The sequence below is a fragment of the Pan troglodytes genome, chromosome 12 (assembly GCF_028858775.2).
Source record: "Pan troglodytes isolate AG18354 chromosome 12, NHGRI_mPanTro3-v2.0_pri, whole genome shotgun sequence".
Classification (NCBI taxonomy): domain Eukaryota; kingdom Metazoa; phylum Chordata; class Mammalia; order Primates; family Hominidae; genus Pan; species Pan troglodytes.
Window position 1 is genome coordinate 26,797,366 of NC_072410.2, and position 25,950 is coordinate 26,823,315.

At 50.5% G+C, this 25,950-nt stretch overlaps 2 protein-coding genes across 4 annotated transcripts; one reads left to right on the plus strand and one right to left on the minus strand.

Moving 5' to 3' along the window:
- Positions 1 to 1,273: 1,273 nt before the first annotated feature.
- CIAO1 (cytosolic iron-sulfur assembly component 1) lies at positions 1,274 to 8,576 on the minus strand. Its single transcript, XM_001144741.7, has 7 exons — positions 8,132 to 8,576; positions 7,148 to 7,296; positions 6,881 to 6,992; positions 6,693 to 6,781; positions 5,958 to 6,159; positions 5,261 to 5,348; positions 1,274 to 3,500 (listed from the first exon to the last, which is right to left on the minus strand). Exons 1-7 carry the CDS (start codon positions 8,268 to 8,270, stop codon positions 3,260 to 3,262), a joined length of 1,020 nt encoding a protein of 339 aa, XP_001144741.2. The 5' UTR covers positions 8,271 to 8,576; the 3' UTR covers positions 1,274 to 3,259.
- Positions 8,551 to 24,091, plus strand: TMEM127 (transmembrane protein 127). Of its 3 annotated transcripts, none has more exons than XM_063789615.1 (4): positions 8,611 to 8,752; positions 9,132 to 9,483; positions 19,669 to 19,833; positions 20,551 to 23,028. In XM_063789615.1, the coding sequence occupies exons 2-4, from the start codon at positions 9,240 to 9,242 to the stop codon at positions 20,856 to 20,858; spliced, it is 717 nt and encodes a 238-aa protein (XP_063645685.1). In that variant the 5' UTR covers positions 8,611 to 8,752; positions 9,132 to 9,239; the 3' UTR covers positions 20,859 to 23,028. The 3 variants fall into 3 exon arrangements, with proteins under 3 accessions (XP_054534596.1, XP_063645685.1, XP_063645684.1); XM_063789614.1 differs by having other exon boundaries at positions 8,612 to 8,752; positions 9,109 to 9,483; XM_054678621.2 differs by lacking the exon at positions 9,132 to 9,483 and having other exon boundaries at positions 8,551 to 8,752; positions 20,551 to 24,091.
- Positions 24,092 to 25,950: the final 1,859 nt, after the last annotated feature.

Consider the following 25,950-nt stretch of genomic DNA (forward strand, 5'->3'; position numbering starts at 1 on the left):
CGTCTGGAGGACAGACCTGCTCATTAGGTGTGCTGTCCCCTGTAGCCTTGTGAGTCGGCCCAGAGGAGGGTACATGCGACTGTGGCCTGGCCTCAGTGGTACCCACGCATCAGCACTACCACAAGAACCAACACTGAGCCTCGGAAGCTAGATCACAGGTTAGGGGTTTCTCTAGATGGGGGTTCTGAAATTTGCAGTGTCTGCTCCTGGGAGGCAGCACCAGAAAGGGCACTGAAATGTACTAGCTGGATGTGACCCAGTCTTAATAAACAGGTTTTCTAATCCAGATCTTCCGACTGTCTTCAAATTCTTACCTTCTGTTCTTTAGATTAAATGCACACAAAATTGAAAGATGATTCTGAAGGGCAGTTTCCTCAGGGTAGCAGTTTTCAAATGATTTGGTCTTAGGACCTCTTTACACTACTAAAAACTAAGAAACTCAGAGGTTTTTTTTTTTTTTCTTTTTAAATAACAAATTTATTTTTCACAGTTCTGGAGGTTGCCCCAAAAAGCTTTTATTATCTAGATTAAGGTTAATGCACTTTTAAATCATAATGTTAACATTTTTTTTTTTTAAATAGAGACAGAGTTTAGCCATGTTGCCCAGGCTGACCTTGAATTCCTGAGCTCAAGTGATCCGCCCACCTCAGCCTCCCAGAGTGCTGGGATTACAGGCATGAGCCACCATGCCCAGCCCACATTAACATTTTTTATGAAGAATAACTTCCAAAACAATCCAAAGAGAAGGGTGGCATTTTACAGTCTCTTTAGTATCTTGTTATAATAAACAGTTGAATTCTTACAGCTGCTTCTATATCCAAACTTTTTTGTCGAAGTAAGTTGACTTCACACAGATATGCAGTTGGAAAAGTTTTTAAAATAGCCTTTTCAGCTAATTGTGGCTATTCTTTGATACCACACCAAGACTACAAGTGATTTTTTTTTTTGAAATGGAGTCTCGCTCTGTCACCCAGGCTGGAGTCCAGTGGCACGATCTCGACTCACTGCAACCTCCACCTCCCGGGTTCAAGCTATTCTCCTGCCTCAGCCTCCCGAGTAGCTGGGACTACAAGGGACCTGCCACCACGCCCGGCTAATTTTTGTAATTTTAGTAGAGACGGACTTTCACCATATTGGCCAGGCTGGTCTCGATCTCCTGACCTCATGATCCACCCACCTTGGCCTCCCAAAGTGTTGGGATTACAGGCGTGAGCCACCGCGCCCGGCTTACTACAAGTCATAGTTTCTTAAAGGCAATGTAGACTCCGAAAACTTAATGCACTCTTATATTGTTAATACATTAAAATCCACTGGCCTGTCTTACACTTTTGAATCAATCTTTGAGCCATGCATGATTTTGTAACATCACGTACTGGTCACTTGGAAAAATGGTTCACTGAATTCTTCCAAATGAAATGCATTTCATTATACAAATCACATTTGTTAATATCCCCAACAATAAAGCTCATGGTGGAGTACAGATTTTCAGAAATTCCAATTTTTGCTTGAAAGCTTTATCACTGGCAACACTATCAGTTGTTTCCCTTGAGGTGAGAGGCTCATTCCATTCATTTCCAGAAAATATCAGCCAAATATTCAAGTCTAAATACCGTAATCTGCTAGTTCTTTCAACTCTAAAGGGCATGCCTTGAAAACAGCCAATTCAGCTTGCAACTCAACTGTATAACTGCTTTTCCTCAAGGCACCCATACTTCAGTGCACAGCAGAGGGGCTTTATGCATGCTTCCAGTTTTCTCAGAATATTATAAATTCTCAAGGTCAACTTTTTTTTTCTTTTTGAGACAGGGTTTCACTCTTGTTGCCTAGGCTGGAGTGCAATGGTATGATCTCGGCTCACTGCAACCTCCACCTACCGGATTCAAGCGATTCTCTTGCCTCAGCCTCCCGAGTAGCTGGAATTACAGGCATGCACTACCATGCCCAGCTAATTTTGTATTTTTAGTAGAGACGGGGTTTCTCCATGTTGGTCAGGCTGGCCTCGAACTCCCGACCTCAGGTGATCCGCCTGCCTCAGCCTCCCAAAGTGCTGGGATTATAGGCGTGAGCCACTGCGCTGGCTAGGTCAACATTTAATAGTTAACCATTGCTATTTGTTCTATCAAGGACATATCAAAACTACTAGAAGTTTGCTGCCACCACCTTGATTCATGCCACAGTGCCAACAGTTGACCTCACAGATCCTCCCTGAAAGGGTCTTGGGACTCCCAGGATCTGCAGGCCGCATTCTTCAAGAACCACTATTCTAGGTACAGCCCCACTGTCCTTCTAAAATCTAAGGTCACAGCTTAAACTTCAGGGAAGGCTGTAGTTTTGGAGGCCATTGTCACGTTAGAACCCATTTAGAAGTGACTGTCAAGAGACAACTTGAGTGAGTCTGAAACTGCCTGCTGATGGCAGTGTTTCTCAACTGGTTTAAATCGGCAGTCCCCTAGGGAGCCTTCTTCCTGATCACTCCCTGCCATGAAAATGGAGTATCACAGACACACTATATATGTGCTGTGGGCCTTAGGAGGGCCACAAACAACTGTCTGATTTTTTTTTTTATCCTTACTGAAGAACCAATTTGCATCCCTGTTGAGAATACAGGGCTTGTGGCCAGTAATAACTCTCCCTTTTAGGATTCCTGTCTTTCCCCATTTTTTTCTATCCCCAGTTGCCATCACAGTGTAACAGTGCAAGGAGGTATATGAGGGTTGCTAAGGGAAAGCAGAGGTGCCTCTCACTCAAACCTACATTCAGAAAAAAATTTCCTTCATTATTGATTGGATGTCTTAAATGCAAAGACTTACACAGAAACTGGGAAGGGAGGACCTATTTCAGACAAGGATTCACCATGGAATTTTTATGAATATCCTTATAAAATAGGACTTGGGATGCAGATGGATTATTTCTTTAAGTCTTGCAACTTCAGAAAAGCCTGAGACACATACCCCCTCCTACTATATATAGTGATTATAAATAGTATATTTACCTCCAAAAAATTTAACACTGTGCCCTAATGCAAGAAAAATCTGTGGTATAACAATGTACTGATGTTCTGTAGCTCTTTACTGAAGGCCTCATGTCAAAGGCGGGGAAGGAAAGCAATTCTGCGGCTCTGCACTTCTACCCAAGTCTGAAGAGAAGTGAGCCAAGTTAAATGAAGGTCAAGGATGCTCCTCCTGGTCCTCTCAGGGGCTGGTAAAGTCTTATATGACGTTTTCTGGGGAGTCATTACTCTGTCCAAAGTCGAGGTAGCTCAGAGGCCTTCAGGCCGCTGATACTTCCAGAAGGCCACCTCCCCATCATCACTGCAGGAGGCCAGTAGCCCTGGCTCCTTGGGGTTCCAGGCCACACAGTTGACATCCTGGGAATGGGCCTGATGCAAGTGGGCTGTCAGGGAGAAGGTGGGCTGCTGTGGATCCGAGTTGGGATCCTCCTGAAACACGCGGATCGCGTCATCCCCACAAGCTGTGGCCAGAGCCCCTGTCAGCTGACACCTGGAAGGAAAGTGACATCAGTGGGTATACCTGACTAATTAGGCCAGAGAGACCTGTTTCATAGTTCCTGGCCTGTTCTCTTCCCTAACTTCAGGCCTCAGCTAAAAACCTCTTATTAAAATGTTTCCTTAACTAATAAGGAGTCACAAATATCACCCACTTATATCTTCAGATGCTGCAATCTAGTTCTTTCCCCTACTATGATTATCCTAAAAAACGACATGCAATTATGAACTGCACTTTCCTCACTTGCATAAGCAGTTTCCCATGTCATAAAGTTTTTTTTTTTTTTTTTTTTTGAGATGGAGTCTTGCTGTGTCGCCCAGGCTGGAGTGCAGTGGCACGATCTTGGCTCACTGCAACCTCCCCCTCCCAGGTTCAAGCGATTCTCCTGCCTCAGCCTCCTGAGTAGCTGGGACTACAGGCATGTGCCACCATGCCCAGCTGATTTTTGTATTTTCAGTAGAGACAGGGTTTTATCACATTGGACAGGCTGGTCTCAAACTCCAGACCTCAAGTGATCCACCTGCCTCAGCCTCCCAAAGTGCTGGGATTACAGGCGTGAGCCACTGGGCCCAGCCATCATAAAGTATTCTTTTTTTTTTTTTTTTTTCTTTAGATGGAGTCTTGCTCCATCACCAGGCTGGAGTGCAGTGGCGCAATCTCGGCTCACTGCAACCTCCGCCTCCCGGGTTCAAGCGATTCTCCTGCCTCAGCCTCTGAGTAGCTGGGATTGGGTGCGTGCCAACACGCCCAGCTAATTTTTGTATTTTTAGTAGAGACGGGGTTTCACCATGTTGGTCAGGCTGGTCTTGAACTCCTGACCTCATGATTCGCTCACCTTGGCCTCCCAAAGTGTTGGGATTACAGGCGTGAGCCACAGCGCCTGGCCCCATCATAAAGTATTCTTAACCCCTTTCTTTAAACAGTGATACAACAAGCTGAGTTCTACCATAATTTACTTAAGTTCACTTTTGTTGAATAGGTGATTCCCAAATGTTTGCTAATATAAAGCAAACTTAAGTGCTCAGTTTTTTTCACTGTTTTGGATTTCCTAGGGATCAATTCTCAGGGCCAGAACTACCCTCTAACCTACTCTCCTATATGAATGGTGCAGCTTTTCCAGCTTCCACAAGGCCGGAGTCAGTGTTACCTATAAAAACCCCAGCCACTGCCAGGTGCGGTGGCTCACGCCTGTAATCCCAGCACTTTGGGAGGCCAAGGTGGGCGGATCATGAGGTCAGGAGATCGAGACCATCCTGGCTAACACAGTGAAACCCCGTCTCTACTAAAAATAAAAAATTAGCCAGGCATGGTGGCGGGAGCCTGTAATCCCAGCTACTTGGGAGGCTGAGGCAGGAGAATGGTGTGAACCCGGGAGACGGAGCTTGCAGTGAGATGAGATCACGCCACTGCACTCCAGCCTGGGCTGCAGAGTGAGACTCTGTCTCAAAAAACAAAAAAACAAAAAAAAAACCTCAGCCACGAATGCAGATTCAATAATAACTTCTGGACAGCACGAGCTGTGCGAACCTCTAGCGCTGGTGCTGCCCTCACAGCCTGGGACTGTTCTCTGCTCCTGTGAATGCCAGCCCAGCCAGCTGTAAACCAGCATGGTAGAGTCAGGCCTGATAAGGAATGGGGGTGGCTGCCCTCAATTCCCAAGCACTCCCCCAGGGTTGCAGAGGACTGCATAGGGTATGCCTTCTCTAAAATCCCTGATTTATGGGGATGGGATGGGGTGGGGGATGGAGTCTTACCAAGCAATGTCATAAATGGTCCTTGAGTGGAAGCCGGACAAAGTACAGATACATTTCCAACTGGGGTCAGAGCCGCTGCATGCCACCCCTGCAAGACAGACTTCTCTTGCCCTTAAACGTTTCTATGTCCTGGGCACCTCAAAGGAGAACCTAACTTACCTTCCCTCACCCTCATCTTCAACTGATTATGAGTCTGCGTCTCCGTTCGTGTCCCCATCCCTGCTGATCTGCCTTACACACTATAGCCAGACTGGCGTTTCTCAAGCAGAATTCCGAGGAAGCATCCCTGTTCTGTTGCAGACTGTATGTAACTACTTTGCGTGCCTGTGAAGGCCACCCACCAGCCGACCCAACCCACTTTATTCCTCTCCAAACCCTAGACGTCCTATGCCCCATTTAAATGCATTACCACCCCTCAGCCTAAGCATTCCCGCCATTGTTATCTTTACTCACACTGTTAAGTTTTCACTTGAATTCTCACGTGAAATTCTCATGTTAAAATCCTACATACCCTTTTAAATTCAGATGAAACAACCCGTTCTACAAAACTTTCCTGATTCTTCCAGCACTCTATCCAAAGCCCTCTTGTGGCACATCTTACCTTTTACCCCCATTTGCTCTGACTCATGTACGTGTCTTAGCAGACTGTGAACCCCTTGAGACATGGGTCTTCTTTAGCTCTACTAATGGACCTCACCTTGTTCATTGCCTGGTAGATACTGACGCCAGATACGCACAGTACGGTCATCACTACAAGACGCCAGGCGCTGGCCACTCGGGTCAAAGGCCAAGCTCCACACAGTGGATTCATGGCCCTCAAGGGTGGCACAGCATACCCAGTCATCCTCTTCCTCCCGGTACAGCTTCACTGTGTCATCATAGCTGGCAGAAGCTAAGAGCTGGGGGAAGAGTGAAAGGAAACCCAACATGTGTCTGTGTGGCCCAGGAAGCAAAGGACAGGTCAGTTCCAGGTATCTGCTTTTATTTTATTTTATTATTTATTTGAGATGAAGTTTGCTGTTGTTGCCCAGGCTGGAGTGCAATAGCACGATCTCGGCTCACTGTAACCCCCGTCTCCTGGGTTCAAGTGATTCTCCTGCCTCAGCCTCCCGAATAGCTGGGATTACAGGCATGTGCCACCATGCCCGGCTAATTTTGTATTTTTAGTAGAGACGGAGTTTCACCACGTTGGCCAGGCTGGTCTCGAACTCCTGACCTCAGATGATCCACCCACCATGGCCTCCCAAAGTGCTGAGATTATAGGTGTGAGCCACCACACCCAGCCGGATCTGTTTTTATAAAGGGACTAATGTTTTTTGTTCACAGATGGAACTCTCCGTAAAAGCTAGATTAAGGCTGAAAAGCAGAGGAAGGCTGGGCACAAGCCTGCACACCAGAGCCCTTCCCACAAGAGTCCCTGCTTGACTCTTACCTCCTGACTTGGGTGCCAAACCACATGCTTGACATCCTGTGTGTGGGAGTTGAGAACACTGACACATTCATACTCATCCTCTTCATCAACTGTGGGAGAGAAAAAGGGGACCCAAGAGCCGACCCTGTCAGGGACACAGAGGGGGCTGTCAGGTGGTTCCCAATCCACCTGGAGGGACCTGGCCTCACCTTCCCAGACCCAAACGCTCTTATCTCGGCTGCAAGTGGCCAGGAGGTTGCCAGATGGGGCCCAAGCCACTGACTTGACCTCATTTTCATGGCCCTCGAGAGTGGTTACACACTGTGAAAGGGGAAAGAAAATGAGAATTAACAGCAGCTAACACCCCTAAGCCCCTTCCCATGGGTACAGCCCAACTGGCGCAGGTTGGCTCAGGTTCCTGAACCAGCCCTGGGGAGGAAACAGGCAATAATACTGGTCCCAACCAGCCTGGGTACCTCAAAGTCATCCTGGTTCTTCTTCCAAATGCAAGTGGTAGCATCAAAGCTGGCAGAGGCCAGGTAATTACCGCAGGGGGACCAGGCTACCTTCCGCACGGTGCGCTGGTGGCCTTCAGAAAGGACAGACTTGCAGATCCAGCTGTCACCTAAAGGCGGAGCGCAGGCCAGGCTCTGGAGCTGGGTGCAGCACCATGAAGCCATTCAATATCAGGGGCTAGCACTGGAATCAAGCTAGTGGGGGAAAGCTCAGGGAGTGTATTTCACAGCTTTTACAAAGATGCAACTGAATCTACTTCCTCTGGAAGCTTTTTTTTTTTTTTTTTTTTTTTTTGAGACGGAGTTTTTGCTCTGATGCCCAGGCTGGGGTGCAATGGCACAATCTCGGCTCACTGCAATCTTCGCCTCCTGGGTTCAAGGGATTCTCCTGCCTCAGCCTCCCGAGTAGCTGGGATTACAGGTGCCCGCCACCACGCCCAGCTAATTTTGTACTTTTAGTAGAGACGGTTTCACCATGTTGGCCAGGCTGGTCTTGACCTCTTGACCTCTTGACCTCAGGTGATCTACCCGCCTCTGCTTCCCAAACTGCTAGGATTACAGGCGTGAGCCACCGCGCCCAACCTCTGGAGGCATCTTTCTAAAACAAATCTGATCTAAAATTGCTATTGGTTCCCCAATGCCCTCGGGATAAAATGTGACCATCCAGTCGCAAGTTACTCTGAAGGCCACTTTCCTAACACCTCTCTTTTCCCATTTTCCTGCCTCTGCAGCTAACACAATTCCCTTGACATTTCAGCTTGTCTGCTTACGTTTTTCCTCCCAACAGTCGCAGACTTCTTTACCTTAAAGCCCTTCTCGGCGTGGCTAACATCCCACTCTCCCTCCGCCAGGAACAGGTTCAGCCTCCCCTGCAGGCTGAGCGCCTGCACTACGCGCAGGCTGAGCCCTCAGCGCTGAGGGCCGCGCAACCAGGCTGGGCCTTACCCTCCGTGCCCCAGATGCGGATTCTCCGGTCGCCGCCGCACGAGGCCAGCAGGGTCCCCGCGGGGTTCCAGGCCAGGAACCAGCAGCGGGAGTCCGGGTGCGCCGGGACACGGCCCAGCAGCACCAGCGAGTCCTTCATGTCGGCCCGACGCAGGGGGAGGTGGGGGCGGGCAGAGTCCGCTGAGCAGACAGCGGGTCTCACCGCGCGCGTCTGCGTACCGCCCACTCCAGGCTTCCGCGGCCGACAGAGGCTCCCGCTTCCGCCGGAGGACCTGGGTCGCCCCGGAAACTCAACTGCCCACTGCTGCGGCCGCCATACCCTCTGGGAGTTGTAGTCGCTCCCCTCACCTCGGCAGGGAAAGCATCGCGGGACCGCCTCGAACTACCAGTCCCGTGAGGCCCTGCGCAGAGCCGGCGGCGCGCCCAGCCTGTGACGCGCGCGGGGGACGGGGCGGGGAGCCGGAGGAGGAGGAGGCAGAGGAGGAGGAAGCCGGAAGTGCATCGGCCCCGGGTCTGTCCGGGCGTTGCGGGATTGGGGCCTGGGAACGCTCGGCCCCCGGCAGCCGAGAAGCCCGTGACTGGGCTGAGCAGCACCATCCCAGCCCTGGGGCCTGCTGACTGGTGAGGAACAATGGGCGGCGTGGGGAGGGTCTTTTCTGCGCACAGGTCGCACCCCAAACCGCCGGTCCCAGATCACGAGTCCCCGATCCCCGCGGCCCAGCCCGGTCCTCCGCCTCTCGGCATCCTCTGGCTGAGACCCTGACTCCGGGTCTTTGCTCTAGCAGTAGCCGATCCCCGATCCCTCCGCCCCCCACTCGAGTCTGCCCAGACCCCATCTGGCCCCTGGCCGTCTTCGGTTGTCGTCCCGCAGTCCCATTCCGGAGTCTCCTGTCTCCGCCCCCCGAATTCCCGCAGCCCTCCCCGTCTCCGTCAGCCCCGGGTCCCACCCCCCTATCCTCTGGTGTCAACCCTGACAGCCCAGTCCCGGCTTCACCTGCAGCGAACCCGGAGCGTTGCTATCCTCCACCGGACTGTCAGGCTCTGCGCGCCCCGCGGAGGTCGGCGGCGACCAGCAGCGACTGCGGAGCGACGGCGGGCGGCCCCGGGCATGTACGCCCCCGGAGGCGCAGGGCTGCCCGGCGGGCGCCGGCGGAGGAGCCCGGGAGGCAGCGCTCTGCCCAAGCAGCCGGAGCGTAGCCTGGCCTCGGCCCTGCCTGGCGCCCTGTCTATCACGGCGCTGTGCACTGCCCTCGCCGAGCCCGCCTGGTTGCACATCCACGGAGGCACCTGTTCGCGCCAGGAGCTGGGGGTCTCCGACGTGTTGGGCTATGTGCACCCGGACCTGCTGAAAGGTGAGGGTGCTGCGCGCTGGCCCTTAAAGCCTCGGTGGGGGACAGAATGTGTTCTGGCTGAAGCAGAGATAGCCAGGGACCAGACACTTGGTTGAAGGAAACGGCCCCATAACTGCCTGGTGTTCATGCCCACCAGGTGGCTCTGTTTGGGGTCCGGCCCCTCATTAATTCTGATGTTATTCAGCTAAGCACCTACTCCTCACAGCCATGTTAATCCGGACTGCTGCTATTTTAGGATTCTGCTGGAGGAAGGACGCTGTGTATCGAGAAAAGATAAGGGTGCTAGGTATCACAGTTAGCTGGCCTCTTCTAAGGAGCCTGTGAAATATGGAAAAGCTTCTTTGGGGCAGACTGATTAATGGAGAAAAAGGAACTTTTAATATGACTAGGTTTTAAAACATATCTTAGAGTTTTATGGTAATCGGATGCGTATTAGAGAAGAAGGGAATCTGTGGCATTTTAGGTAATCGGAAGACCGTTCCATTGCCACCCGCAATACAACAGTCGGAATGTGGCTCTTGGAACCATTATAGGTGTGCCTGACAGAGGCAAGGTTGCTTTGTTCATCATCATGCTTTCCGGCCAGAAAGACAGCAGACGATGGGAGGGTCCTATGGGCCCCATAGTTTATCCTGCCCAGTCTTGTCGCCAGTAAAAATTGTGAAGTGTGAGGACAGGACTGGACTGTATCACCTGCTTTTTACCCTAACAATGATCAATGTACCCCAAACAGTCCTTAGTAACAGCATAGTTCATCAACCCCAAGGTCTTTTGAGCCATCTTGAAGGTCTTATATCCTCTCTGTGCTATCCTCTCTGTGCTATTCCCTGGCTGTGATGCATTCCAGATGTTTACTGCACCGCCTATCAGAAGCACTTCCTGTTAGATATCTGCGTGTTACCTCCTGAAGAATTCAGGCACTGGGATTTGGTGAAAAGGTCCAAGTTCCCCGCTGTGCATCGGACCATACTCTGCTTCTGCAGGTCTAGGCTGAAAAGCCTCATCCTTGTGGCCAAATGTTGCCTTTCTCTGAGTGTTCTCTTACTGTTTTGCATCTCTCTTGAGTTTTAGAAGCTGTAGGGTGATTTTGTAGAAGGTTGGGGACAACTGGTTGTTTCCAGATTTCACCTTAATGGTACTCTTTGCTGGGTTGGCTCATTAAAGCCAAAGTTATGCACACGACAGAGGCCTTATATGCAGCCTTTTCTCTGTCATGTTGCTAATGGCACAAAGAGCATTAAGCTTGAGTGAGTCTTGGTGGTTTTTCTGTTAGCACATTGCCCTGTACTTGCTTTCTTTGAAGCACACATACCACCTTCCCACCACTAGACCCATCAGATCTAGAAAGCTAGATCTCTGAAATCTAGCACTGCATAGGGTGTGCTTAGCTGTGGCTCAGAAAAATGAAGGATCTCCCCAAGGCTACCCAGTTTAGGGTGGCAGAGCTGGGACTACCCCACCTCTGTTGATGCCAATATAAAATGATGCCGTGCCATTTATGGTTTTTATCCTTTGTTTTACTTCAGCTGTCATAAGGAGCAATCTCATAATTATTTCACTTTGGTGTGCATCCTTGTCGAAGGCATGTTAAAAATAAAAGTAAATTTTTGAGCCGGGCGTGGTGGCAGGCATCTGTAATTCCAGCTACTTGGGAGGCTGAAGCAGGAGAATCGCTTGAACTTGGGAGGCTGAGGTTGCAGTGAGCTGAGATTGCGCCATTGTGCTCCAGCCTGGGCAACAAGAGCGAAACTCCATCTCAAAAAAAAAAAAAAAAGAAAGGCCAGGAACTGGCTCACACTTCTGATCCCAGCACTTTGGGAGGCCGAGGCGGGTGGATTGCCTGAGGTCAAGAGTTGGAGACCAGCCTGGCTAACATGGTGAAAGAAACCCTGTCTCTACTAAAAATACAAAAATTAGCTGGGTGTGGTGGCACACGCCTGTAGTCCCAGATACTCTGAAGGCTGAGGCAGGAGAATCGCTTGAACCCAGGAAGTAGAGGAGTTGCAGTGAGCCCAAGATCACACCACTGCACTCCAGCCTGGGCAACAGAGCAGAGCAAGACTCCATCTCAAAAAAAAAAAAAAAAGTAAATTCTTGGTGCAGGTTCTTCTTTGTTCACATGTGTATTTACCCTTTCTAAGAAATTATTCGGGCCAGGCCAGGCATGGAGGCTCACACCTGTAATCCCAGTACTTTGGGAGGCCAAGGCGGATGGATCACCTGAGGTCAGGAGTTCAAGATCAGTCTGGCCAACATGGTGAAACCCCATCTCAACTAAAAATACAAAAATTAGCCAGGCCTAGTGGCTGGTGCCTCAACTACCCAGGAGGCTGAGGCAGGAGAATCGCTTGAACCTGGGAGGTGAGGTTGCAGTGAGCCCAGATCACACTACTGCACTCCAGCCTGGTCTACAGAGTGAGACTCCATCGCAAAAAGAAAAAAGAAAGAAATTATTCAGGCTCCGTTTTGTCTTTTGCAAAGCATGTTTTCTTAACCTTTACATTACATTTGCTCACATATTTAGAGACCTTAACCTGTGTATAGTTTCTACTTGCTTGCCTGTGGCCATCTCCTAAGAGCACTTTGTGCCCATTAATAGGAGAGTTGGCAGTGGTGCCTCATGAGCTATCACAGAAGAATCAGTAAGGAATCCGGAAGTCCTTGATTGCATCTTCTCTCCCTTTTCTTTGTACCTACTGGTTTTTTGGTACCCAGTGGGCCTTCAGACATGTAGTATCCTGTGTGACTGTGCTGATCCTCAGGGCCTAACAGATATCCTGACCTGAGAGCCTGGAGTATTCCACATCTCAAGAGGGAGCAGAGCTGTCAAGCACAGATGTGGTGCATATAGAGTTGTTGTTTTTTTTTTTTTTAAATGAGACAGACTCTTGCTCTGTCACCCAGGCTGGAGTGCAGCGGCGCCATCTCAGCTCACTGCAACCTCCGCCTCCCGGGTTCAAGCAATTCTCCTGTCTCAGCCTCACGAGTAGTTGGAATTACAGGTGCTCCACCATGCCCAGCTAATTTTTGTACTTTTCGTAGAGATGAGGTTTCACCTTGTTGACCAGGCTGATCTCAAACTCCTGACCTCAGGTGATCCACCCACCTTGGCTTCCTAAAGTGCTGAGATTACAGGCATGAGCCACCGCTCCTGGCCACATGTAGATACTTCCAGAGGGAGAACAGACCCTGCCAGGTCTCTGCCGGTGATGGGAGTTGGGCAGCCAGCAGGCCCTGGAGCAGCCTTACCATTTCTCAGCCCCTGCCTGAGTGCCACATTTTGACATTATGCTAAGCACACCCCATGCCTGCTTTTTTCCTCTTAAACAGCATCTTTATTTGGTAGGTACTGTTTCAGCCCCACTTCACAAAGGTCCCAGCTCAGAGAAGCTAGGTAGTTTGCTCAGCTAATCTGAGTGGACATTGACTCCAAAGTCCATACTCTTACCGCAACACCTTAGTGAGCTCCGAGTTTATTTCCCATCAAAGCTGCCTGAGGCTTATCACTTTCCTATTCTAGTTGAGTTTTATCATAAGCCCAGCCAAAGCTGTGCTTTTTGTCATAACTTCATCGCCTCAGTGTTGAGGCTTTAGTTGGTGATCCCAGGGCAAAGCCACTCTCCCATTGTCATTCACAAAGCTTCAGAGGCTTTAGCCAATGAAAGCTGGCTCCAAAGAACCCATCCTGGGCTGGGTGTGGTGGTTCACTCCTGTAATCTCAGCACTTTGGGAGGCTGAAGCAGGAGGCCAGCAGGATCACTTGAGTCCAGGAGTTCAAGGCTGCAGTGAACTATCGTCGTGCCTCTGCACTCCAGCCTGGGTGACAGAGTGAGACCCTTCCTTTAAAAAAAAAAAAAAAAAGACCTCATCCTGGGTTTTCTCCACTGCCCCTGCAAGCGGTGCCTGCTTCTCACACAGCTCTCAACCTGGCCCTGGGTGGAGATAGACTCACACCTCTAGACCCCAGAAAGAGGGGCCGCAGATAGTCATTTCTTCTGAGCCTTTCTGCCTCTCAAGTGTGGCCACCAAAGGGCACTGGCAACAGCCCCAGGAAGCATCTTTGGAGAATGAGGAAGTTGGGGAGTAGAAGTCAGGTGAATCACAATTGACAGCAGCCACTGGAAGATCAAGGGCCTTCCAGAGAGAGCCTGTGTGCCTGATAGGTGGTGACTGGGGCAGCTGACACTGCCAGGCCCTGCGGGGCCTGTTGGTGTCTGTGGGATAACCTGGCTGGGCACTAGAGGGCTCTGTTAAGAGGCCTGTGTCACAGGCCTGTCTGGAAGCTAAAAAGGTCACAGTGAGGAGACTCCGAGCAGGTTGCACAGATGCATAAAGAGGGATTGGGGCATTGGGGAAGTGTCTCTAATTCAGAGGGACTCCAGCAAGAAGGGAGGCGGGGTGGGACAGAAGTCCTTTTAAGCCTTTCTGCCTGCAGACTGTTTGGGTCAGGAGTGGTTAGAGCAATGGGCAGATAGACAGGAAGAGGCAGGACCTTCAAAACAAATCTAGCCTGGTGACTCACCAGTGACCTTGAGCAAAGTCAGTTCCATGGGATCCTATTACAGCTGCCTACTTCCCTGATGACTAGAGGGCACCGCCAAGCAGTGTTTACCAAAATCAACAGGCCAGAGCACAGCTGGAAGGTAGGAGGTGTTCTGTGTCTAGCCAGGGCATCGTGGACTGCACCACTGGCTTGAATTTCAAGTTAGGGTCCTGCCTTGCATGCCATTTCTCTCTCGAATAAAATCCTACATACATAACCTTCAGGGGTTTTCTTTAGCAATCCCCTCATGGGAGCAGGTGCTTGTTGCCTTCCCTGCTGTACCGATGTCTAGGAAGGGAGGAGAGAAAGACATTGAGATACTGACTCCAGAAGAGTCTCTGAGCTGGGCTCCAAGCCTGTCTAGGATAACTGCCTGTTCTTCCGGTGTGCTCTGAGACCCTCTGAGGAAAACCCACCTGTTACATGGGGCAGGCCCCTGGGGTATCTGTTAACGTTACCCAAAGGGAAGTTCATATTTGGTTTTCTCACTAACCCTGAGGGTTTACTCACAGCTTTGGAGTGGGGAAAGGCAGTTACATTGAAACAAAACCTGTTGGAGTTTTAGGTCAAAAGTCTCTTCTCTCTATCATATTGTCATACTTGTAGGGTAGGCCCTTAGTCTGGCTTTAGTAGGCCTTGGTCCACACGGGCTGACGTGTGGTCAAGGAAGTCTTGGTAGAAGAAGGAAAGGCATGCTGAGGTGACACACTGGCCCAGCTGAAACAGCCTCTGGTTAATAACAGCACAGGTGGCTACTCTTTCATGGGCACGGTGTCAGCTGACCCAGCATGCCCTGGTGGTGGGTGGGGCAGATGTTATTGTTTTCATTTGATAGATGAGAGAACAGAGGTCCAGCGCACTCAAGGGACTTGCTCAAAGTAACACAGTCTCTGCTAGAGCTAGGATTCGGCGCCAGGTCCCAAGCCTTTCCGGTGTCCTGACCACTTCCTAGAGCAGGCTCTGATGGTGGCAATGCTGCAGGAGCTTAGACACCATGCCTGGCAGGTTTTGCCCAGTAATTCCCCATGTGAGGACTTAATGACCCAAACCTTTTTTGCTTCTTTGAGAGATTTCATTGCTTCAAGCTGTTCCTCTAGTGAGCTTAGCAGCTGGCTCTGAGGATGGCTCCAACAGGATTCCTGTTAGCTTCTGACCCCTCATTCACGCACAACTCTTTAGGAATTGATTGATTATCTCCAGGGAAAAATACAGCGGCCGAGTCTGGTACTTAGTGATTCCGAGCAGCACAGTGTAGGGGAGCCTGATCATGGTTTGGAATCTAGCTCTGCAGCGTGTGGCCTGGAGGAAGCCACTTCACCTTCTGGAGCCCCCGACTCCTCATCTGAGCTGTGTGGTAAATCCCCCAGGGGGGCACTTCACCCATCTGTGTGCACAGGCTGTTCCAGGAGGGGTATACAAGGCCCCTCCAACAATATTTGCCTCTGGAGAGGAGCAGGTAGACATCCGCAAGGGGAGGGATGTCCTCTTGGAAGCTTTTTATCATGTGCATGTCTCCTTACTACTAAAACTCATGTGTAATGAAACATAAGACAATAGGAGTATATGTCATGGATGTACATTTTTAAGGATAATCAGATGAACATCCTTGTGCTCACCATCCAGCCAAAGAAACAATACAGGCTCCTTGAAGCCCGCACATATTACTTTTCTTACTCCAACTGCCTGGCCTCATCAGTAATGTGAGTGGAATCTGACACGGCCTGCTGCAGAGCGGCATGTGACCTCTGGTAGGTTATTCTTGGAAGCACTATAAGAACACTGCCCCATCCCTGCCACATGCCACGTGGACCCCAAGAAGAACTCTCTTAGCTTTTAATAAGATTTAAAATAAAGCCAGGAGATAGCCCCTGTCTCCTAGAGCTTTTCTTTCAGTGAGGCCCCATGCACTACGGCTCTGCAGGGCTGGGTTCAATGAAGGCTGGTCCCAGTTGCTGGCAGGGTTCACACACAGGCAGGCTTTCTGGCAGTAGACAGTTACCCAGGCTGGATGCTTGGGCCCAAAACAGATGGTCAGCAGACAAGAGATCATGACAGATAGCTCTGAGGGCTGCTTCGTGGGTGACCCAAAGCCAGACAGAGGTGTATGAGCCTTGTCTGGGCCCAGCCAGCCTCTGCTGGGCGAACTCTGAGCCTGAGGCAGGGTATGCGTGCTCAATCCTAGAGGCTCAGGGCTTCTCTCTACCCAGAACCTGTGATGCTGGCATCTGTTGGGCTGAGTCAGCTTTGCTGGGTTTAGGTCCCCTCCCCAGGTTCCTGGACTTTCCCCCATCAGTCCACCTTCCTCTGAGGTCTGGAACCAGTGTTTCTTGAAGTGTGGGGCTTGGATCACCTGCATGGGGATTACCTGGGCTGCTTGTTAAAATCCAGATTCCTAGGCCCTGCTCCAGACCTAGAACTCGGACTCTCTGGGGACCTGGGAACACGCTTTCAGCCAGTGCCACAGTGATTTGGGTATGCCCTAGAGATTGATGATCACACCCCACACCCTCTCAGCCTGAGATCAAGTTCAGGAAAGGACGCTATATAGCCTGAGTCTTGCCAGCCCTTTCCAAATTTTCCTAAATCACTTGGTGACCCATGGCCTAAATAAAAGAAGAACTTGCCAGTGGCTGTAACAGAAGAAGGAGAGGAAGTTAAGGCCCATTTCCTAGTTTTTTTTTTTGAGGCGGAGTCACTCTGTCACCAAGGCTGGAGTGCAGTGATGTGATCTTGGCTCACTGTAACCTCCACCTCCCAGGTTCAAGCAGTTCTCCTGTCTCAGCCTCCTGAGTAGCTGGGACTACAGGTGCACACCACCATACCTGGCTGATTTTTTAAATTTTTAGTAGAGACAGGGTTTCACCATATTGGTCAGGCTGGTCTCAAACTGCTGACCTCAGGCGATCCACCCACCTCGGCCTCCCAAAGTGCTGGGATTACAGGCGTGAGCCACCATGCCCGACCCCATTTCTACTTTTTATGAAAGCTTAAAATACTTAATCATGGCCTCGTTTCTTTTTGGTTCAGCCTTTATTCTACCCTATGCTTCTGGGAGCTTTTGCAGTTTGCATAGTTATCAAAGGAGACAGACAGTATCATCTAGTTTTTTGTTTTTTTGTTTTGTTTAGTTTTTTGTTTTTTTGTTTTGTTTTGTTTTTTGTTTTTGAGATGGAGTCTCGCTCTGTCGCCAGGCTGGAGTGCAGTGACACGATGTCGGCTCACTGCAACCTCCGTCTCCAGGGTTCAAGCGATTCTCCTGCCTCAGCCCCCCGAGTAGCTGGGACTACAGGCGCGCGCCACCACGCCCGGCTAATTTTTGTATTTTTAGTAGAGACGGGGTTTCACCATGTTGGCCACGCTGGTGTCGAACTCCTGACCTCAGGTGATCCACCCGCCTCAGCCTCCCAAAGTGCCAGGATTATAGGCGTGAGCCACTGTGCCCGGCAGTGTCGTCTAGTTGAAATGTTTTTTTAAAGAATGGCTAAAGTACTGGAGGGAAATACAAGTTGCTGTGTGTCTGCTGCGTGGTTGTTGTCATGGGCTCTCCCTGCACCATGACCCCCAGGAACCCCTTGAGTGCTGTGTCTTTTCTTTCAGCCTCTTCCTTTTCCTTCATTTATGCCCTTGACGTGTGCACGCTGGCACTGTCCAAGGCTTCTGGGGCTTTTGTGGTATAAATGTGGTGGCTTCCTAGCTTTTCCTGTTGATGGCTTGTCCCCAGCTCTGCCGAGTCTGCTGAGTCCCTTTTAGGTAGGTCTATTTCCCTTTACTTTCCAGTTTTTGGAACCTTGTTTTATACCTCCCTTTCTTTTTGTGTGGGTTGCCTTTTAAAAGAATTCTTTTGTTCTCGTAGAGTTCAGGGAGGGAGCTAAACGAAATGTGATGATATAGTCTACCAACTTTCCTAATCTATGTAATACTTTCTTGTAGCTGCACATTTCTCTAAACTGCTGCAACTTCTTTCTTCCTCTTTTCTTTATTTTACTTTTTTTAAAAATTGTGGTAAAATATACATAACATAAAACTTAGCATTTTAACTTTTTTTTTTTTTTTTTTTTTTTTTTTTGAGACAGAGTTTCTCTCTTGTTGCCCATGCTGGAGTGTGAAGGCGCAATCTCGGCTCACCGCAACCTCCATCTCCCAGGTTCAAGCAGTTCTCCTGCCTCAGCCTCCCAAGTAGCTGGGATCACAGGCATGCACCACCACGCCCGGCTAATTTTGTATTTTTAGTAGAGACAGGGTTTCCCCATGTTGGTCAGGCTTGTCTCAAACTCCTGACCTCAGGTGTTCTGCCCGCCTTGGCCTCCCAAAGTGTTGGGATTACAGGTGTGAGCCACCGTGCCCTGCCAACATTTTTTTTTTTTTTTTTTTTTTTGAGACAAAGTCTCACTCTGTCACCAGGCTGGAGTACAGGGGTGCAATCTCGGCTCACTGCAACCTCCACCTTCCGGGTTCAAGCAATTCTCCTGCCTCAGCCTCCAGAGTAGCTGGGACTACAGGCGCATGCGATCACACCCAGCTAATTTTTGTATTTTTGGTAGAGACGGGGTTTCACCATGTTGGCCAAGATGGTCTCGATCTTCTGACCTCGTGATCTGCCCGCCTCGGCCTCCCAAAGAGCTGGGATTACAGGTGTGAGCTACCATGCCTGGCCAATATTTTGTTTTTTTAAGAGACAGGGTCTCTCTCGGTCATCCAGGCTGGAGTGCAGTGGTGTGATTATAGCTTACAGTAACTCCTGGGCGCAAGCAGTCCTCTTGCCTCAGCCTCCTAAGGAGCTAAGACTATAGGCATGCGCCACCATGCCCAGCTAATTTTTTTTTTTCCTCAAAGAGACGGGGTCTCACTATGTTGCCCAGGCTGATCTCAGACTCTTGGCCTTGAGCAATCCTCCTGCCTCAGCCGCCCAAAGTATTAATAACCATTTTAAGTGTTGAGTTCATTGATATTAAGCACATGCATCATGACTATCTGTTTCCAAAACTATCATCATTTCAAACTGAACCTCTGTGCACATTAAATGATAACTTCCTGTTCTCCCCTCTCCCTACCTGCTGGCAACCACCATTATATTTTCTGTCTCTATAAACTGATTATTCTAGGTATCTCATATGAGTGGAATTATAAAATATTTGTCCTACATTTGGTTGATTTCACTTAGCATAGTATCTTCAAGTTCAACTTCTTTTTGGAACAAAAAGAGAATGAGTGAGTAAATGGAGAATCATCATTAATTGACCTGTATGGTCTTAGCCTCTCTGGCTGTCTCAGCTCCAAAGTCAGGCTTTTCCTGCCAGCTCAAAATATCCTTTAGCAGAATGCATTAACATGTCAGGTTAATTGTCAGTGTCTTTAAAAATGGTTAGAAGGGCATGGCATACACAATGAAGTAGAATCCTGCACTTAGGCTAGTCTTGTTGGAAAGAGAAGGACTTGAGGTACAGGAGAGCAGTGGCCTTTGCTAATGTGGAATTTGCTCCAGCTCCCCTGCAGACCACCCAGGAGCAGGGGCTAAGACAGCGTCCTCCAGAACTGCCCTGGCTCCCAGGACTGTGGTGGAGGGGAATCAAACTCCTTCTAGGTGGGGACTTCCTGCACCAAGTGTTACTTGGGGCCGTGAAAATTTGGTTCTCCCTCTACAGATTTCTGCATGAATCCCCAGACAGTGCTGCTCCTGCGGGTCATCGCCGCCTTCTGTTTCCTGGGCATCCTGTGTAGTCTCTCCGCTTTCCTTCTGGATGTCTTTGGGCCGAAGCATCCCGCTCTGAAGATCACTCGTCGCTATGCCTTCGCCCATATCCTCACGGGTAAGCCGTGAGCCTGCTCACAGTGGGAGAGGAACTGCTACAGGGTGGGGGCATCCTGTCTGAGTTGCCGGTGGGGGCTCTGGTTTCTCTGAGCAGGCACCCTTCCAGGAGCTCATGTGCCAAGCTCCAGTCTTTCCCAGAGTGTCAGGGTGTCAGCAGCCTGCTCCAGTCTAGCTGCTAACTTGGCAGGATCACAAACCCACTCAGCCCAGCTGTAGAGGGGAAATGTTGCTAGAAATTCCACAAGGAAGCTCACAGCTCTCTAAAATGGCATTTGAAGCTCAGACCTGACATGAGTGAAGAAGGAACCAGGCAGTCTCCCGTGTCTCCCCTGGAGTTCCTGGTCAGATTCTCTCCTCTCCACCTTCCTGCTTCCCTACAGACCCGCCTTTTTTTGTATGTAGCTGCTGTCCTCCCTCGTGCCTGCACTGCTGTGCTGGTTTGAATTGTGGTGTGCCTACTCCAGCTCCCAAGCTGCATGACCCTATTTGCTCCTTAAGACAGATGGAATCTGACTGGCCTAGATCAGGTCAGACTGCTGTCCCCAACCTCAGGCCAGGAATCCCATGGCCAAGAGAGCTCCTCCTTGCAGAGTCTGGGGCCAGGCAGGTTCTCTGAGAATGGGGTTTGGGTAGAGAGGCTGTGATTGGGTCCTCAAGCATCCTAGCTGTGGAGTGCTCACTAATTCCCCTTCTGTGCTGTCCCTCTGTCTCCTAGTCCTGCAGTGTGCCACCGTCATTGGCTTTTCTTATTGGGCTTCTGAACTCATCCTGGCCCAGCAGCAGCAGCATAAGAAGTACCATGGATCCCAGGTCTATGTCACCTTCGCCGTTAGCTTCTACCTGGTGGCAGGAGCTGGTGGAGCCTCAATCCTGGCCACGGCAGCCAACCTCCTGCGCCACTACCCCACAGAGGAAGAGGAGCAGGCGCTGGAGCTGCTCTCAGAGATGGAGGAGAACGAGCCCTACCCGGCGGAATATGAGGTCATCAACCAGTTCCAGCCACCCCCTGCTTACACACCCTAATGCCAGCCCTGGGCTCTCTTCCTCGGCAGCCCCTCCCTCAACTCTGCAGCTCCTCTCGCACCCAGAGGAGCTCCTTTCCCCAGCAGGCCTCACTGGTAGGATCCTGACCATCTTCTCCAAACCTTCCCCAGGAGAGACTCTGCCTTTAGGGTCATCCAAGTATCCCTGCTCTCAGAACCGGAGGTCCACTGGTTTTCTATAATGTACTCTTTCCCTCCTGCCACATCCTGCCCCCTTCACATTCACGAGTCATTACCAGCCAGGGAAGGTCATCCAAGTTTCCTCCAGCATGGGCCATATCTTTGGGACTGAGACTTTCCTTGGAGAGCTGCTGAGAGTGGACAGTCCCAAAAACAAGTGTCAAAGGGCCCAAGGGAAAGGGGACTGTGCCCTGGAGGCTCACTTCACAGGGATCAGTGTTTGCTCCACAGCTGTAGCTCTGGGCTGACGGCCCCCAGACCCCTTCCTTCTCGGAGTGACCCGCCCCCAGGCCACCTGCTCCGGGGAGTTCTGTGCACTTTACTCTTTGGACTTCTCCTCACGTGTGCCCTGGTTTTATGGGGAGAGGGAATCGCTGTTGGGAAGGCAGAGCAGTTGCAACCCTCTCTGCCCTTGCTCCATGTGGCTGGAGCCCAGGCAAGGAGAGCAGGAGCCAGCGTGAGACTGAGGCCCCCTGGTGCCTATCAAGGACCAGAGTGAAGGGGACTACATCTCCCAGCCCTTCACCTTTTAAATATGAGTGGTTTTAAAAGGAAAAAAATGAAACCAGGCAACAGCAACAATATTCTGTTTTTAAAATAGGGACAAGACTGTTGTCACTTTTTAGACATGTATCCCATTCCTTTTGGCTCAGCAATATTTGGGGCTGTAGCTCCTTCCAAGCCCATGGTAGTCCCTCCCCGAGTCACTCCCAGTAGAATGCAGCCTCCCTTCCCTGGCCCCTTCCCTCTCAGTGACGGTGACTCCCTGGGGCCTTCTCGTGGAACCCAGAGGGGCTGAGGACTGTGGCCTGGCTGGCGGGCCAGCGTGGTGCTCCTCAGGACTGCAGCACTGAGATGGAACCTGGCCTCAGTTTAGGAACAGGGGCCACAACAGGGCAGGAACCCACCACCCTCCACATAGGAATACAACCAGTGGGGCCACATCATGTGAGGCATCAGACCCACACTGTCAGCCCAGCAGGCCGGGCTGTGTCCTTCAGACCCAGTGCTGCCCTAGACTCTGACTCGGGACTCCAGCTTGCCACGTGCCCTCTCCCCTCTTGAATGTACTCTGGTCTTGCAGTGTGCTGCTGGGACTTTCTTGCTCAGCCATCACTCTGGTCACCTTGTTTGCTCTGGGTCTGGCTGAATTTTCTGCCCTGAGATCTGGGCATAAAGTGGATGAAACTTGAAAGACCTTCAGTGTAGATCCAGATGGCCAACCTGTCCTTGTTAAGTTACTTGCTTCTTGGGAATCAGTGTCCCCTGCTGAGCTGAAAAGGAAATGGATTCCAATCTCTTCCAACCTTTAAGGTGATAGATAGTTTGAGCAAGACTGGAGAATGGACAACACTATGAAGCTGTGGCTAGAAAGAGACTGTCATGTCCCATCCTTTGGCCAGATTGACTGGGGATGTCCGGACAGATGCCTGCATGGGTGGTGAGGGCCACATCTGCACACGAGCCAGTGGCTGCTTGCAATTCACTGCTGTGATGCCAGAGTGTGTTCAAAGGTGACTCTCCTGCTCTTCTGGACTCTTCTCTCAGGCAAGAAAGGCTGCAGGCTGCCTGCTATGTGATGCCTGAGCACAAAGCCAAGGAACTGAACTAAGTCTTTCTGTTAAGTCCTGAGTTTGTCATTGGCAGGTTTACTTGTGGCCAGCTCTCTCTGCCCTTGGGTGTCTGAGCAGGCAGACCAGAAGACCAGGCACTGGACATGCATGCCAAAGGGACTGGTCATCTCCTGAGGACCTGTACATGACCCTGTGGACTGTTCCGCACAATCCGGAACCCACTTTTTATTCACTCCCCATGTCTTTGGCCTTCCTCTTCTTTCTCTTTCCCTCTGCCATCCTGACACTGATAGTTTGTCATATAAATTCCCCTGGTTGTGTTTTTTTTTTTTCTAGAAAAAAATTAAAAAGGAAAACAAAACCAAAAAAACCAGAAACCACGAACAAGAATGGAAATGACAATGGCTGCCTGTCATTTTTCTGTCACGATTTTCCTGATTTGGTTTGTTCCCTTTGTCTCAGAGAAGCAGGAGATGTTGATGAGGCTGTAATTTTTTTTCTTTTTCTTGTTTTTGAGACAAGAGTCTCGCTCTGTCACCCAGGCTGGAGTGTAACGTGGCATGATCTCGGCTCACTGCAACCTCTGCCTCCTGGGTTCAAGCGATTATCCTGCCTCAGCCTCCTGAGTAGCTGCGATTACAGGCATGCGCCACTATGCCCAGATAATTTTTTTGTATTTTTAGTAGAGACAGGGTTTCACCATGTTGGCCAGGCTGGTCTGGAACTCCTAACCTCAGGTTATCCACCCACCTTGGCCTCCCAAAGTGCTGGGATTACAGGCATGAACCACCGTGCCTGGCCAAAGATGTAATTTAAAATAGAAGGGACTTGGCATGGGCCAGCTCCGTGCATGGCATTTTCACCCCCAGAGCTTCCTAATCCTGTTTTCACACAGGAAGTTTCTAGGTCTTTCTAGAACAGCTAGAAATAGTAGCTGACTCCCGCCCAAGGCCCAACCTTCAAACCCTGAGCTCTTCAGGCTGCGTCCTCTGGTGAGCTATAGAGGAGAAAGTGGCTCCTAAACTCTAGCCATCCTGTGGGAGGAAATAGACTTCTTTGGGCTGTGGCTTGCAGAACAAACTACACTTTTTTTCCCTCTATTGTTTAAATTTTATTTAATAATTTGTGTGTTTTTCTGTCTTTATTTTCTGTATTTCACGTTTTCCTTCACTCCCTAGAAACTGCACTTTCTTTGAAACCATAGGCAATGAATCTTACTAGGAGAGGCATGGGGATAGAGACGGTTCTGGGAGTGTGACCTGTAAGCCTCCTGTAGGGCAGTGCCAGGCCTTGATTGCCCACGTTCTCTCCGTTCCTTCTTCCTTCATACATTTGATCACACAGCCTACACCCAGCCCCGAGTGTGCATCACGGTAAAAGAGCTGAGGGCTCTCTTCAGGGAGCAGCCCATTTAGGTCTCTTTTGTTGTTGTTAGGGAGAATACACATCTTTCTTGGAAGCTGGGAGTGTGTTCTCATTTCATGTCCATTCAGACAAAGCACCATTAGGCACCATGAAATATACAGTGACGGACAGGACCCTGTCTGCAAGGATTTTATGTCCTTAGTTCAGGAGATGGACTTGTCCACAGAAAGGCAGAGTGAAGTGGGCGGCCGGCTCGGAAAAGTCCTGTGCCCAGAAGGGAGCCAGTTCTGACCTGAGTGATAATGAAAGGCTTCCTGGAGGACGCAGCTTGAGCCACACTTGATGTGGGAGTGAACTGGGATAGGGACACTCCTGCTGAGAGAATGGCAAGAGCAAAAGCACACTGGTGGCCAGGACGTGGTAAGAGCCGAGGTTAGAAAGGTGAGGGGCGCTCATTTAAGGCACTAACAGCAGAAGGAGCCCAGGAAGGATTTTCAGAAGGGAAGGGAGGGATGCAGCCTTATTTTAATGACTGGTGGCAGTAGGAAGGGTTCTGCCTGGCCTTAAGTGAGGGTGTTGAAAGTGGGAGACAGGACCTGCCAAAGGGGAAGAGGGCGGTCACAGTCAATCCCAGGGCCCAGTGTCTCAGCCAGGTGCTGGAGTTGGGAATGCGGGAGCCCCAGTCTCTGCCCACCTGTCACATGGCAGCTGGAAGGTGGCATCAACTGCACAGGCGAAGAGGAGCCCGCACACGAGAAGCCATGGGATGTGAAGGGCCGCAAGGAGAGGACCCTGGGACACGAAGAGGTGGTGCATCTGGGGCAGGGCGGCTTTCCCAAGATGACTAGAGAATCTTCAGCTGGCATCTTGCCTGAAATATCCACGCTCTCAGCCACTACACTAATGGAACACAGATGCTGTGGGGAGACAGAAGGGAACTGACAAACTTCATGCCCCTGTTTTCAAATAGCCTGCAATCTTACCTCTTCCTCTGCATTTTTTGGGGGGAGTGACATTTTAATGGGAGGCAGGAGGTTTGTGGAGAAGAGAAAATGTTTTTTTGTGGGGGTGGGTAGAGACAGTCTCACCATGTTGCCCAGGCTGGTCTCAAACTACTGGCTTCAGGCAATCCTTCTGCCTCCCTTCCCAAAGGGTTGGGATTACAGGCTTGAGCCACTGCACCAAGCCTGAAAATGTCGTTTTGAATGAGCCCACCTGAAACGAAGACGCTTCATTAGGGTCACTGGTTTGAGAATTAAGATCAGTTCTGGCCGGGTGTGGTGGCTCACGCCTATTATCCCAGCACTTTGGGAGGCCGAGGTGGGCGGATCACAAGGTCAGGAGATCGAGACCATTCTGGCCAACATGGTGAAACCCCGTCTCTACTAAAAATACAAAAATTAACCAGGCATGGTGGCAGGTGCCTGTAGTCCCAGCTGCTCGGGAGGCTGAGGCAGGAGAATCACTTGAACCCGGGAGGCAGAGGTTGCAGTGAGCCGAGATCGTGCCACTGGACTCCAGCCTGACAGAGTGAGACTCCATCTCAAACACACACACACACACACACACACACACACACACACACACACACCGGTTCCTCACCATAAGCTTTGGGGAAAATTCTTGGCTTTTTTGCTGGGGGAGAGAGCAGTGTCCAGGGAAGATTGGCTGATCTCAGAGCTGGAGGGTTTATGCGGGACTGGCCAGCCCCTTCAGCTGAGTGGGACAGCAACACAGGGGGTGGCAATGGTCTTCATAAGATGTACAAGGTGAGGGAGAGTCCCCTCCAGCCAACCCTGTGTCTAAAGAGTCAGGTAACGAAGAACTTTCCAGAGACAGCTGTGAGTCCGTCTGGCTTAAGGGGTTGTACAGGTGTCTGAGAATGGGGCCTGAAGGTGCAGGGCCTGCAGGCTGCCCTGTTTGGAAGGTTCCTGTCCTGTCTTGGTAGAAAAT